This window comes from Amia ocellicauda, chromosome 15 (assembly GCF_036373705.1).
Source record: "Amia ocellicauda isolate fAmiCal2 chromosome 15, fAmiCal2.hap1, whole genome shotgun sequence".
In the NCBI taxonomy this organism is placed as follows: Eukaryota; Metazoa; Chordata; class Actinopteri; order Amiiformes; family Amiidae; genus Amia; species Amia ocellicauda.
In genome coordinates this window covers 16,682,075-16,698,215 of record NC_089864.1, presented here as the reverse complement: position 1 = coordinate 16,698,215, position 16,141 = coordinate 16,682,075, and the positions used below count along the sequence as shown (strand labels likewise).

Sequence of the window (16,141 nt, the reverse complement as noted above, 5' to 3'; positions counted from 1 at the left end):
TGTTGGTCTGACATTTTGGAACATTTTGTATCAAAAACCATCAGAAAGGAACATGCATTTTTCAGATGATGCAATAGTATAGACAGTATTTACAAATATACCAACAGAACAAGTATGAAATTGCTATGGTGCCAAGATCTAGCACTAGGGGAAGTGAGAAAATGGCAGTTATCTAGTGTTGCATGGGAGACGCTATGAATTACAATCGTCCATCTATTGCTGACAGTTCTGCTTTCATCCCTTCAGAAAGTAAGCAGCACTAACAAATGCTTTGCACTTAAAGGTTTTCTGAAATGGCACACTAGGGTGTCATCACACCAGTCACTTCAGCTACAGTGACAAGGTCTAGGAAATCCACAGATAAGACAAGCAAGGAAAAAAAAAGCAGCACTACTATTAAATCCAACTTCTCTACAATGTCTGCGTATACTACCAAAAATACATCTAAATTTAATACAATAAAAGCTATATAGTTTGTTGTTATGGTTTAAGAGAAGCAAGATTATGCTTTTAAAGAGCTAAGCTTAAGTCACAAAGCCAACACTGCTGCTCTTTTCCAACAGAATATGGGATATAATAGATAATTAAATCTGGTTTACAGGCAAGTCTCAATCTGTGCATTTCTCCCTTTATTTGCACATTAACCACTTCAATTTATTCTTAAAATGCAACAACAGTTGATAACATTTGCAAAATGACTTACACACCGAACCTGGGTGTCCTGCTGTAAAATAGCCGATTTTACAGGCCTAGCTCTGTATCATCCAGTTTCCACTTTACATTTCTGCTTTCCTGTACATCTTGTACTTACTTTACAAGATCTATTCTGTTATTAATGGCTGCCCAGTGCAGGAGGGTGACGTTCTCCTTGTCTGGCTGTCGGACATCATAACCCGCCTCCACCAGCTCTCGACAGCGCTCGAATATTCCATACCTGCGAGAGACCACACCAGCAATGAGACACAACTGAAAGCAACCATTTGAAAAGGACAGGATTATTCACTGTTGTTTCTGTTCAATTGTGCCATTTCATATAACTTTATAACCGAGCACACAACATACACTGTGTATAATACATTTAATATGTTTAAGTGTGGAGTAGTGCTCAGGGCTCTGGACTTTAGAGCACAGGGTTGTGGGTTCAATCCCAGGTGGGGGCATTGCTGTTGTACCCTTGAGCAAGGTACCTTACTTAGATTGCTCCAGTAAATGCCCAGCTGTATAAATCAGTAAAATGTAAAAATAATGTGATATAATGTAACAATAACGATTCTGTTTTTTTTATTTTTTAAAGAACACATAAATCAGAACCACTGTTGCTGTATACAGGGATTCTGATTGGTATGCATTCATACTGAAGAAATTCCATGTTTCTCTAAAAAGCAATTTTTAGAGGGGTAAAAAAAATTTTTTGTCTTACTTAGGCCATTCAAAGTAGGAAACACAAGACGAATTTGCACCATTACATTAATTAATTTCCCTTTGCTAGATGTGGTTAACAATAAAATCCCAAACATGACTATTCATGGATGACAAAGCACATTTATGGTAAGGTTTCCAACTTTCCAATTTATTCTTCAGTTTGTTTGTTTAAAACATATTGTTTGATAAGAACACACATTTCACATTACATAGATTATGTAGATTATATTATACATGTAGAATTTTAAAAGAATTTTAGCAGATTCTGGTGAGATTTCAGCAGGGATTTTAATTATATAGGTACAGCAGCAAAATTAAAGACTTTAAAAATAATAAAAAGTAATGTAACACCACAGATTATTCACTATAAATGCCACTTTACAGTTCTCATAAGAAGTTTAACAATTCTCTGCTACAACGCTAACAAGCTTCTCTCGCTTAAATTTTAATTATACTCTGTATAGTACATGATGCATCTTGGCTGGTTTCCACCATATAAGGATATACACTCACCTAAAGGATTATTAGGAACACCATACTAATACTGTGTTTGACCCCCTTTCGCCTTCAGAACTGCCTTAATTCTACGTGGCATTGATTCAACAAGGTGCTGAAAGCATTCTTTAGAAATGTTGGCCCATATTGATAGGATAGCATCTTGCAGTTGATGGAGATTTGTGGGATGCACATCCAGGGCACGAAGCTCCCGTTCCACCACATCCCAAAGATGCTCTATTGGGTTGAGATCTGGTGACTGTGGGGGCCAGTTTAGTACAGTGAACTCATTGTCATGTTCAAGAAACCAATTTGAAATGATTGGACCTTTGTGACATGGTGCATTATCCTGCTGGAAGTAGCCATCAGAGGATGGGTACATGGTGGTCATAAAGGGATGGACATGGTCAGAAACAATGCTCAGGTAGGCCGTGGCATTTAAACGATGCCCAATTGGCACTAAGGGGCCTAAAGTGTGCCAAGAAAACATCCCCCACACCATTACACCACCACCACCAGCCTGCACAGTGGTAACAAGGCATGATGGATCCATGTTCTCATTCTGTTTACGCCAAATTCTGACTCTACCATCTGAATGTCTCAACAGAAATCGAGACTCATCAGACCAGGCAACATTTTTCCAGTCTTCAACTGTCCAATTTTGGTGAGCTTGTGCAAATTGTAGCCTCTTTTTCCTATTTGTAGTGGAGATGAGTGGTACCCGGTGGGGTCTTCTGCTGTTGTAGCCCATCCGCCTCAAGGTTGTACGTGTTGTGGCTTCACAAATGCTTTGCTGCATACCTCGGTTGTAACGAGTGCTTATTTCAGTCAAAGTTGCTCTTCTATCAGCTTGAATCAGTCGGCCCATTCTCCTCTGACCTCTAGCATCAACAAGGCATTTTCGCCCACAGGACTGCCGCATACTGGATGTTTTTCCCTTTTCACACCATTCTTTGTAAACCCTAGAAATGGTTGTGCGTGAAAATCCCAGTAACTGAGCAGATTGTGAAATACTCAGACTGGCACCAACAACCATGCCACGCTCAAAATTGCTTAAATCACCTTTCTTTCCCATTCAGACATTCAGTTTGGAGTTCAGGAGATTGTCTTGACCAGGACCACACCCCTAAATGCATTGAAGCAACTGCCATGTGATTGGTTGGTTAGATAATTGCATTAATGAGAAATTGAACAGGTGTTCCTAATACTCCTTTAGGTGAGTGTATATTTGCAGTACTGTTCAGCTGTGCCTTATAAGACAGTTGGAAATTGCCCTGCGCAGCCGCTAAGGTAAATTACAGGGAAACAAGAGCGGATGTTCAAATTTGGGGGATATTACACTCAAATTGGGGAAAGGTGGGAAATCTGTCAATTGCTATCACAGTATTTCCTCAGCAAACAGTTATTACTGTCTAATTACCTAAGAAAGTTGAACACATTTGAATCAAATCATGTACATCCAGACAAAAGAAAAACAAAGTAATTATAAGCAAACCAGAGAAGCTGGGACAGAGCTAATTACTCACTGTGTGGCTTTGACAATGTCCCAGGTGCTGTAATCATCAATGTGGCTCTTTCGCCCAAGTGACTCACTGTAGCCATGGTTATAATGACTCTGGGGCTTGATTTCCTGCAAAGAGACAAAACCGTGAGGATATTTAAGCGTCGTTCTCCCTGTTGAGGTTTTGCACAACATGAAGTCAAACTGTATTTGAGCAGAACGTCGGCACTGACGTTAAAAAGCATTCAAATTATAGCACTTGACACAAAATCAAGTTAGGCTATATGAACCTTCACAGCGAATCTTCTTCTGTGTCCGTGCAAGTGTGTTTGATAATCCCCCACCATCCAATCTGTGCTCAACACATTCTTGTCCATAAATAAAATCAGTTTATGCAAAATGAAACGAAAGGGAATACATTCATGTTTTCTTTTTTTAAATCCAAGCATTTAAAGTTAAACATTAGTTTCAGAAAATAAACATTTTAATATAGTATTCAATTAAGCAGTGACTATGATGTAAGGAAAGTGAAGAGAACAGCAGCACAACTCTCCACAAGCCCTGCAAAGAAACTGAACATAAAAGGAACTCAGTGTGAAGGAAAAAACATTTAAATATATCCTTATACTGAATTAAAACACACTGCCAGGCCTATATTCTGAAAATGTATTTCCCATACATGTACATTTTCAAAACATTCAAGGTCTTAAGTTTAATTCTAATTAAACAAGTTAATGCCTGACTAATGCTGTAACAGCAGATAACATTTAAAGTAAGCCTCAATTTCAACAATAAAACCACAAATGGCTAAAACCAATAAAAGTTATATTTATCAGATGTACAGTGAAGTCCTGCACCTGTGGTACCCTATGAGCGTCAATCATCATAGTGGATTAAATTAGAAATACAGTCAAAATATCATATTCTAATGAGTGATAATATTTCAATGTTATAACGTCAAGGAGCGTCTCTACATTCCATCAACGACAGGATTATTGCTTGGATTTTCACATTATGCATAATCTATATCTTTCCATTGACTATTCTCTCTAAAAAGATGGTCATCTTTAAAATAAACTGGAATAAAAATAAATAAAAAATAAACAAAAAAATCATAAGCTTTTTTTTGGAAAAAAACATCACAGATCAGGATGTCGAGTGGTCTCTCTTTTCAGAATAGAGGTTTAAAAGAAAAAGATGGCCTGGTGGAGAAGAATGTAAAGGTCTTGCTAAAAAATTTGGTAAAACCAAATAATTACAACTGGTAGATTTGAAATGTTGGATGATGAAAAGATACATGATCACTTAAACAAAACACCATTATGTAAACATAAGTCACATGGTATTACCATATAAACTACATACCTAACATAATTACCATATATACGGTACATAATAATGTACATCGGACTGAAGACTTGGGGCTAGACCAGAGCAAAACTATGACCTACCAGCAAATACAAAGCACAAACATATAGGCTAACCTATCGCAGTTGAATTTATTATCAGAAGCCACTTTCCATTTATAAATCAAAAAGCAACAGGTAACAAGTTTTTAATTTGTGATTGGTGGGCAGCTCAAAATATTGCTTTGGTGTAGCCCTTAGTTTTAGTCATTGAGGATTTAAGAAAATTGTACCAGATTGTTTAGTTGGTTAATTATTGGATTAAAGCAAGTCACAAATACCACATAAAATAATTCTACTTTTCTCAATAAGCTAAAGGCCTCTTGGCTCTGAGTTTGAGAAAACAGTGAAATTAGATACTATCACTGGAATCAAGATGCATGTTTTATTAAGTGGGCTAAGAAGTTGAATATTTTGAGGAGCATTTTACTGAACTTTCATTCAAAAAACTACAGCTTAAACAACTATAACTTCAGGGGGTGCGCAACATAAGTTCAGTGGGTCACAATAACAAGTCACAAACATTCTTGAGACTGACCTTTGATAAAAATAAGTTATGCACCCCTGATACAAACTGACAAGGCTTCTCATAATGGGAGAGGCCTAAGAAATCAATTGATTTAAGAAAAATTAAGTTTGAACTAACCTTATTCCTCCAGGAATTTGTCAAAAAATCTGTACATTTTATTCTTAACCTTACAGGCGAAGCCATTTGAGGTACAACTGCATTGTTTTGTCAGAGGCTTTTATTCACGAAACTTGTATGATCTCAGGAATAAAACATTAAAACATTCTCTCTGAGGGATTAAGGAAGTAAAAGAAAAAAAAACGAAAAAACTGACAGAATAACAGGTTTGTTACAATCCAAAACTAGATCAGCTGCACGTGCCAGGAGAAGAGGGGTTGAGTAATATGAACCTAGATCTAGGTTATCTATCACAACAGAATTTATGTATATGAACATGAGGCAGAAAACAGGAAACCATTGCTTTAGTGTCTCATGCAGGAACAATGAGAAGACCACCAAATAATCTAATAATCTAGCATCAGCCATCAAAACCTGACAATTTCTCTATTAGAACATTATTAATACATGTATAGTTCCTCTATAGTTATTAGTCTTAATATATTAATAGTATATCAGTATATAGATAGTATATTAACTATGTATCTAAGCCTTTTATAAATGATCACCCGTTTTTAAGCATTTCTTGTTGGATCTCACTAATGTTCAACTCCTTGTATGTCCTGGTTTTAATTTACTACTACAACCATTGACACACATGGTAACTTTGAAATCAGTGACCACATTTGTGAACAACAGTGCAATACTCCGTTTCAGCAGCCTAGTTCATATTTCGGTCCATAATTGTTTTATTGATGACACACATTTTTTTGACAATTGGCATTATATCTGTAAACCTTCCAGAACTGGGCATCACAGTGCTGAAACTCAATTTACCTGGAGGCATTTGATATCTTATAGGTTCACTAGACCAAAAATATGAGGGCACAAAATATAATTTGCTGTTTTTCCCCATCCAATGTTGGGGATGTCTACCTCATACATCTTTCAAATAGAAGAAGGAAAAAAGGCTACAAATAGAAAAATTGTATGTCTACAAAATGACAGACACCTTCCTTGCCCCAATTTGAAATGTAATTTCTCTTCTTTCCTAACAGCAGACAGGTATTCATCTTTCTTCATTTACTGCCTATCATCTAATAAGTGGCAAAATATACAGACCTGTTGCTTCATTTCTAATAGTTTTTTTACTTACCCAATTATTAGTGTGAATAAAGTAATAGATCATTTATAATTCTGATACAATTAACACTTTTAAGATTTTAAAAATAGTACAACCAGACTCCCTCAATAACAGATTGCAACAACAACACAAATTGAATCGTGTTATTTATTAGTTTAAAAAATAGCTGCTCGGGGAAAGACGTACTAAATTTCAGTCACTTTTTTACTGAGTAATAAAAACAATAAAGGAATATAAATTCTGTATATGTTCTCTTATGTAAATCAGTTCTAAATTTATTATTCTAATGCCAGAAATTTATAACGTATTTATACCATTTAGGCATTCAAAACTAAAATAGCTTGTTATTGACCATAACCTCAATATTATCATTACTGAGATCTATTGTCATACATTAACAAACATGTTTGCATTGTAATGTCATTAGCGCCAAACACTGTCACTGTTCTACTTTCCAATCCATTGAATGGCAAGGTGACACATTTAACATCTAATCAGCAGTCAGTACCAACAGAAGGCTTACACTATTTGTCAGTAATATGATCTACAGCACACAGAGCCATAGACTGTGAAAGATGGAGAAAAGCAATCTCAAAGTGTGTTCTGATAAAGCCTGAATCCCATCCTTTCCCCCAAGGGCCTTCTGACCTCCAGGTCAACCACATTAGCCACCCCCTCTTGCCCAAGGATAGTGCTAATTAGGATTTGCAAGTAGTCTGCAATTGCAGATATAATTGCAGTGTTCATTATTTGCTTTACGAATATATACTCGGTCTCTGTCTCTGTTCATTCTTACACAGGAGCTGTATGTAAAGTCAACAGTTGGGAGTAGAACAGATCTAGTTGCAAATGTTATTCATGTCTTCCATCAGAAACGTATTTGATCTATGAAGCTATACATTTGAGCCCAAAGCACTTTTTTAAATGCGTTTTTCATGGAACTTTCAACACTGTGATTGAACCGAGTAGCTTTACCTCATAGTAGTGAGCAAGGAAGAAATGTCTGTGAGTCATGAGTCAAAAGAGAATGAAAAATCAAGTGTTAGAATTGTAATAGATCTCTGGTGTCAAATCAGAAATATGGCAGTTTTATGCTGGATGCTATTCAAGACCAGAACACCTCAAATCTATAACAAGATACTACCAACTCACATCTGAAAAACTGTCTTCTTCTGGCTTTTAACTTAAATTCATAGAATTTCCTGTTTTTAATATGCATGTTGAGAAACAAAAGTGCCTATTGCGAGAGAATGCTTGTTGAGTACAGCTTTGAAAGTTCAATATTCAGGAATGAAATTCTGAACTGAAGACCACGGTCAAATCACTTTCTTCACAATGCCCATAAATCTATAAGAAATATGTCAAGAGAAAAGTTCTTACAAAATATTTTAAGCCAGTGTCTAGGCATTTCAGATACCGTGCTGCAATTTGGCATTCATGTTGAGAAACACTGAATGCTGTTTAAAATGGTCAAATGTGACCAAAAAAGAAAGGTGTCAAAATAAAAGCCACATCCTTCTTTTCTGATCCGTTGGTTGGGCTGTGCCCTTATATTGTTAGAGCTAACTAAGCTGAACAACGAGTGTAAATGATCATAATCAACAAAGCACTGTGTCTGCCAACATGCCTAGTGACAAAATGTGCCCAGTGTAGGACCTGGGCCAAGGCGGGACGAAAACCGTTAAGGTGCGGGTATCTGATCGTTAACATTATGTTGTTGCACAATATATAATTTTAAGTTCACGCTTTTCAAAAAGGTTGATGCAATTAAAAAAAAATTATATATATGGATTTTTCAATTTAATAACCAAAACCTTGCTATACTTCCTGCAACCACACATTTCAGGAATAGGCCAATAACAAATGAAAACTGGGCCATTCAATTTACAGCTGCGGTAACAAATCATGTATCATAATATTCAGACCCTTTCTTTAAATGCTCTTGCTGAATCTCATGTGGATTTTAGTTGATGCCACATCTGTAATGTGTCATTCATAATTCCACCACAAATCTTTTTTTTTTTTTTTAATATATATATAAACAAGAGGCAACACCAGCAATTCGAATACTACTTAAACAAAGAAGCCATTAACAAAGGGAGTTTTACAGTCTGTTGCTAGCAACATTAGCAACATAGTTCCAAAAGTCAAGCTTCAGGCCTAACTGCTGACTCAGTGAAGAGGTTTATCACTGTACATGTAGCCTAATGTCCACACTTATAATTAACCAAACCCTGGGATGGATAAGTGATGAAAAAACATGAGAACCTTTCCTCAATTAATTATTTTAAGTTTTCTACTATCTGGCTAAAAGCTACATTTAGGGACTCAAAATCTGTAACAAGTTAAGGAAGGTATCGGACTTGAACAAATAAAATGCAGACTGTGTAGCACTTAGTGTGATCCTACAAAAGCCCCAAGCTGAAGTAAACAAGCAAGCGGTTTGCATCTTCAGACAGTTTAAAGCTGACATCTCAGAACAAAACCTCAAACCCATTAGGTTCACGATTTTCAGGTTTAACTTGAGCAATGTTATTGTACTCAGTTTGTTAACTATTGTGTACAGGGTCACAGCACAAGTTGTGCTTCCTACGTTTTCATTTGACCAACATCTAAATTACAGGATAGTGCTCATAGTACTGTGAACCCAAACAATGAGATTTACTCATCAGACAAAAAAATCCCATAACAGCAACTTAGCACTGCACTATATAACATCATTCTTCAGCCTGCTACCAAGGTGTACTGGACCATTATAGTATCCTGAAGATAAAACACAACCTACCCTACAGGAAAGACGTGTTTGCAGGTCAAACGCATACTTCTTACTTCACTCTGCACGCTCTCTTGTAAGATTATGCTTATACTAGATTCAATGGTGTAACAGTTCTTTTCCATTTGCATATTGCTTAGTTTTCTGCTGATGCCTTTTGCATATGCACGTTATCTAGTTCAATCTGTAACTTTTCAGAGAGACTTCTAAGGACATGGGATATTTTAATCGCAAAGAGATTAAAGGTTTCTGTCAAAAAAGACACACGCACTGCCGAATGGTGCCTGACCTTCAAATATCTCAACTCCATTTTTGTTGTTATTTCTCAATATGCATGAATTAATTTACAGAGAAAGCCAACTTAAGACTAAGTAGTGGTAGGGGTAGGGGTAGGTACATAGGCTGGACAGCACGGAGATGGTAATAGATTATGAATTATTGATGATGTACAACTCTCTCGTGGGTCTGCCGTTTTCATCAAGACTGAGTTTGAGAGGGGATGAAGAAGAACTTTAATTCTGTTTTTGACCCTCTTCCATCTGCTGCACTGTGACTATACGCTGTTTTTGTACCATGTTTCATTGGGCACAAGCAACACAAGGTATGAATTAACATTATTCCATAACCTGTAGATGTTAGATTCTGTCAGCACTCTTTGTCTGTTTTAATGGAATTGCAAGACAACTACAGAGCGAGACTGCCAGGCCAGGTGTAATCTTCTAGGTCATTCAATTCCAAGTCGCTCATGAAAGATCATAATCCCTGAGCTCCAAATTACTGCCACTGGAAGCACAGCCTGTCATGTTTCACTCTATATCTACACCCTGGACTGTGTGGAACCTTTGCCTCATCAAAATGGCCATAAGCCATGGTTGCATGCAATTTAAAAAATAACCCAAAATTTGAAAATACATGGATATCAAAATGATTCTCAATTCTTATACAAGTGAACATCTATTCAAAATCTTTGATTGATGGTTCTTAAGGTTCTTACAGTAATAACATCTTTAAGCTCTCATCCCCTATGGAGTAAGCTTGAGCTGATCTTCAAATATGATTGTTCACTTATCTCTCATCTAGAAACTCAATATTCATTACAAGTCCAATAAGACATTTAATATGATAGTAGCATCTTTGTCGAGGGTCATTCTTCTGGTCAAGGTCAATTTCTCACTTTAGGTTGACCTTTGGCATCTAACAGGCTGAAGGAGAAATATTTTAAGAAACCAGCAAGTTACCAGGAGAATTTACTTAGCAATGTGCAAGAAAATCAGAGAAAGGATATTGCTGAGTTGGCCCTTAGGAGACTATACTATTTTATTATTACAAATTTAAAAAGTGTGTATTGCAACCTAAAGACTTTACAGACCCCTAATGGTTGCATTATTTAGCTTGTCAATGCTAAATGAATTTGGCAATTGATGCATTACTTTTTTGTGAAATCTAAAGTGTTGCTCTCCAGTGATTCATGTCTATTTTGCAACATTGTAAATTGGAAGTTGTAAAATGTATTATATTTTGAATTGCTCTGTATAATGTAAATTTGAATTTGTAATGTTTTATGCCTTGTACTTAACTGTATTCTTGCACTTTGTTTTGCACTTATGTTGTACGTCGCCCTGGATAAGGGCGTCTGCCAAGAAATAAAAATAATAATAATAAATAATAATAACATTAAATGTGCAATAAAGAAGCCCAACAGAATCATTAATTGTGAAGTTAAAACTGAGGTGACCCTGTTTTGTGACATCTGGGTATCATATCATGTAAGCCATACAATATGGTAAATTCCCTAATTTTTCATCACAAAAATCCTGCAATTACAATATACATTAAAGATTTAAAGGAAACAAATATCTTTGTGTTAGGTCTCTAATTATTCATAATTAGCCGCTTAGTCTCATTGCAACTGAAGACAAAACTGAATTTATAACAAGTGACATGAACAATTAGCTACTGCAGTTAGGCTGCATACAATTCCCTAGAAAAGTGATAATTTGCTTCTCTGCAATTAAGCTTAAATACTGGTGCAGCAAAAGCATTTTGAATACCATCATGCACTTTAGATTTAGCAACAGAGGTATCAGAATTGCACCTGCAGTTAAGAGCGCCACAAACAACTTTCCATATGAAGAAAATTATAATTTTCAACTTTATATAGTGGAACAATTTTATTTCTACAACACCTACAAAAAGGGTATATTTTAAGATGCAAAACAGGAAACTCTAAAGATAGCCTTAGTTTATAATGATCTGCTACTGCCATTTTAGCAATATATTCAACAGACAGCCTAATGCATATTCTTAATAGTCCCTACTGAAATGCAATCATGTAAAATAAACAGGAGTGAGGTTGATAGGGTAAGTATCATTTCAGATATTGCATTGCAGACAAAAAAAAAAAAGTTTTTACTGAAATGCTGGATGGACAGGTAAGTAAACCTATAGCCTGACCCTGGACAATAATTCCCCAAATCCCTAGCATATATCACTGCCACACTTCCATCCAATACAACTATATCCCAAAACCTCTTGCTTGCATTTGTACTTCGTTTCTGGCTGAGAATATGTTTGACACTGTTAGAAAAGTGTATTGTAAAGTGTCTACAATAATAAAACTGTAATGTAAAACAAGGAAAGGACCAAATGTAGTAAACAGTGCAGTGGTGTACTGGAGGGGGGTGGGGGTTGGGTTGCCAAACTGACCAATGAATAACCGACCACTGCCGAGCACCCTCCCCCATCCCCAATAATTAGGATTATAATATTAACAATAAAGGTATACATTTCAAACACTATTTATTTGAATCCATTTATTCAGATTATGGGGAAACTGCACATGAAAAGACATGTACACATACATGAAGCTGTTATTTATGTGTGCTGACACTGGAACAGCCGTCCATTCAATCCATTTTGTTCAACTTGGTTTGCATTTTCCCCCCAATCATTAAATAAACTGAATAGGAGGCAGACATGGCTGGGGGACATCAGGGCCTGCTCTCTCTCTCTCTCTCTCTCTCTGCCATGAAAATCATCGTAAAACGTCAAATGCAAAACAATGGATATCACTAAATGGTGCACTGGCACTCAGAATAAGATTCATTGTCTCTGCAAAAGCCTGACAAGCCTGCTTTCCTGCGAAGTGCATCACATCCCGGTGCGGCGGCCCACCCTGCGCCGTGCGGCTCTGCCTTTTCTTCATTGAGCATCTTTCTCTGCAGCAGGACTATTGCTGCTAGCGCTGCTTTACGGTATTGTTAGCAAACACTCAATGTATGTTGTTGTTGTTGTTGTTTTCTTACAACGTGTTATCTTATAAATAATGTCCAATACACATATAAACAATAATGCTGCCTTTACTTTACCCAACCAGCCAGCAGCTCCAATTAAACGACTCCTTGCTACAATAATAATGTCACTGTTGCCGACAAATTGACAGATGCAATAGGAGCCTGCCAGCCCCCTTCCTGGTATGCAGGGGGCATCCCGTATCGGTGCGCATTCACACAGGGCACCCGGCGCCTTTCAAACGCCACGCATCCGTGTTATTTCTTTCCGTTTACCTTTTTGCAAGCACGATGGCTGAGAAACTTACCTCTGGATGGAGAATAGGGACACATCCAGCTTCTTTTTCATATTCATCCATAGCTTCAGCCATCTTGGTGTTAAACCTCGCGGAGCATTCTGGGAAGCGCCAGAGCAGCAGGGAAACAAGCAGAGGGCAGCTCTGCGAAGCTGCGCAGCACACACTGCATGTGTGTGTAGATCATGCTACGTCACGTTTTCTATTTATAGGAGGGGACTATAATTTTACATCATAACTACATATTAAATAAATACAGAAAATGCACAATATTTTACATTCATTGTAGGCAAAGGTACGGTTATTTACTTAATGATTCAGTAACAGTGTTTGAATAGTGTGTTGCTTGGTAAATTATAATGTATGAGAAAATGTGCAATCTTGTTTGCACAAGGCCTAAGTAAATCCAATGTTATACTTTGCTAGCACCTGTATCAAACTGTTTATATTAGTCCCGAAGTCATAACTGTTGTGAAACGTTTGCTGGAAAAAAAATTGTGCAGGGTCCTCTTCAGCCCAAGGCTTGTGCAAGTGGTTGGACTTTGGTCTAAAGAAATCCCGCAAAACAATGAGAATTAAATCACCACAGAACTGCTATATAATCCTAGTCAGATTATACTGCTGCTGGAAAGTCCATCATTGACCATCTGAGCTGGTCCCACTGGTGACCAGCTAGGGTTGTGTAGGGTTTGAAACAACAGTACTGCTGCTTTGACCATATTGGGCCAGGTCATTTTGTTTTAGCACTATACAGTATCACACTCAGTTTATCACAACAATAATCAATTATTAATTTTCACAATCTGTTTATTTAGCATTTAACATACACTCACCTAAAGGATTATTAGGAACACCATACTAATACTGTGTTTGACCCCCTTTCGCCTTCAGAACTGCCTTAATTCAAAGTGGCATTGATTCAACAAGGTGCTGAAAGCATTCTTTAGAAATGTTGGCCCATATTGATAGGATAGCATCTTGCAGTTGATGGAGATTTGTGGGATGCACATCCAGGGCACGAAGCTCCCGTTCCACCACATCCCAAAGATGCTCTATTGGGTTGAGATCTGGTGACTGTGGGGGCCAGTTTAGTACAGTGAACTCATTGTCATGTTCAAGAAACCAATTTGAAATGATTGGACCTTTGTGACATGGTGCATTATCCTGCTGGAAGTAGCCATCAGAGGATGGGTACATGGTGGTCATAAAGGGATGGACATGGTCAGAAACAATGCTCAGGTAGGCCGTGGCATTTAAACGATGCCCAATTGGCACTAAGGGGCCTAAAGTGTGCCAAGAAAACATCCCCCACACCATTACACCACCACCACCAGCCTGCACAGTGGTAACAAGGCATGATGGATCCATGTTCTCATTCTGTTTACGCCAAATTCTGACTCTATCATCTGAATGTCTCAACAGAAATCGAGACTCATCAGACCAGGCAACATTTTTCCAGTCTTCAACTGTCCAATTTTGGTGAGCTTGTGCAAATTGTAGCCTCTTTTTCCTATTTGTAGTGGAGATGAGTGGTACCCGGTGGGGTCTTCTGCTGTTGTAGCCCATCCGCCTCAAGGTTGTACGTGTTGTGGCTTCACAAATGCTTTGCTGCATACCTCGGTTGTAACGAGTGGTTATTTCAGTCAAAGTTGCTCTTCTATCAGCTTGAATCAGTCGGCCCATTCTCCTCTGACCTCTAGCATCAACAAGGCATTTTCGCCCACAGGACTGCCGCATACTGGATGTTTTTCCCTTTTCACACCATTCTTTGTAAACCCTAGAAATGGTTGTGCGTGAAAATCTCAGTAACTGAGCAGATTGTGAAATACTCAGACCGGCCCGTCTGGCACCAACAACCATGCCACGCTCAAAATTGCTTAAATCACCTTTCTTTCCCATTCAGACATTCAGTTTGGAGTTCAGGAGATTGTCTTGACCAGGACCACACCCCTAAATGCATTGAAGCAACTGCCATGTGATTGGTTGGTTAGATAATTGCATTAATGAGAAATTGAACAGGTGTTCCTAATAATCCTTTAGGTGAGTGTACATCTTATGTTTGGCTTTTCTTCTCCTTGCAAAAACCCCACTGACAGTGCCTTATATGTCTGTTCCGGATACAATAATATTAATCATACATAAGACAGAACACCCAGTTTAGAAACTAAAATCTGCAACAAAGTGATGCACTTCACCAAAGGGAAAATAAATAAATGGCATCTTAAAAAATTGAAGAAAATTCCTCTAATTAAAAATGTAGCGGTTATGAACAAAAGATATATATTATTATTAATCAATGTATATTTTTAAACTACATACATAATAGTTTACACAATGCTTAGATTTAACAACCAATATACACCCCAAATGTTGCTGATTCTTTACACTCATAGTATATAACAGAAGACTATAGATTTATCAACAGTAGACCAGCCTATTCACCATGAGTCGACCAACTCGATACCAGCTTGACTATCTCAACACCAGCTCTGACCAGCTTCAGTCTGTAGTTGGTCAATGCTGGAATTTCCAGCATGGATGGGGCCTACTTTAATATGACATGATTACAGTAATTAGTTGGATTAAAGTAAGCCCTTTAATGTCATTTCTGGTTAGACAAACCAAAAAATAAGGATATGAATTCCATTACTTCCAACAAAGTAAAGTTATCTAATGAAATCAGTTCAGTATTATTTGTGTTTAGTGAAAGCCTGCATTTCTGTATAACTTTTTACTGTGGTAATTTTTTTACTCCCTTTTTTTTTATTCTCTGAGAGAATCAGTTAAATATTAGTATTCTTTTCAAATGTGCTTTTTCTTATACAGGTTGAATGGTAGAATTAACACTCAAACTTACAGACAGTAGGCTATGTCACTGCATATTTATCCCATGTAGCAACTGGAAGAGTGGGTTTCACTACCTTTTGCTGGGGATATAATTTTATGGACACTATGACATACCTATTTTCTATAACATGGTCGTAGCACACCAAAACAAATGTCTTTGTTCTGTGATGCATTTTAAGTGGTGTAGATATTGGAGAAATAAAGTTTCTATTAATTTACAAGAGTTCATTGTTATGTCAAGTCTAGTGAAAGCTGTAAACTGTTATGCAATATAAAAGGCGTGAACCATATTCAAATCATTTTATTTTTGCACATTAACTGTATTGGCATATAGTTAAGCTG

The 16,141-nt window shown here is 37.2% G+C and overlaps 1 protein-coding gene across 1 annotated transcript in view; it reads right to left on the bottom strand.

Moving 5' to 3' along the window:
• Positions 1 to 13,084, bottom strand: part of zdhhc17 (zDHHC palmitoyltransferase 17) — a 34,150-nt gene extending 21,066 nt beyond the window's left edge. The window contains exons 1-3 of the mRNA XM_066724666.1: positions 12,965 to 13,084; positions 3,444 to 3,547; positions 812 to 934 (exon numbers count right to left, since the gene is read on the bottom strand). Coding sequence (XP_066580763.1) covers positions 812 to 934; positions 3,444 to 3,547; positions 12,965 to 13,027 — 290 coding nt within the window. The 5' untranslated portion in view covers positions 13,028 to 13,084. The remainder of the gene's footprint in view (positions 1 to 811; positions 935 to 3,443; positions 3,548 to 12,964) is intronic.
• Between the last annotated feature and the right edge of the window lie 3,057 nt (positions 13,085 to 16,141).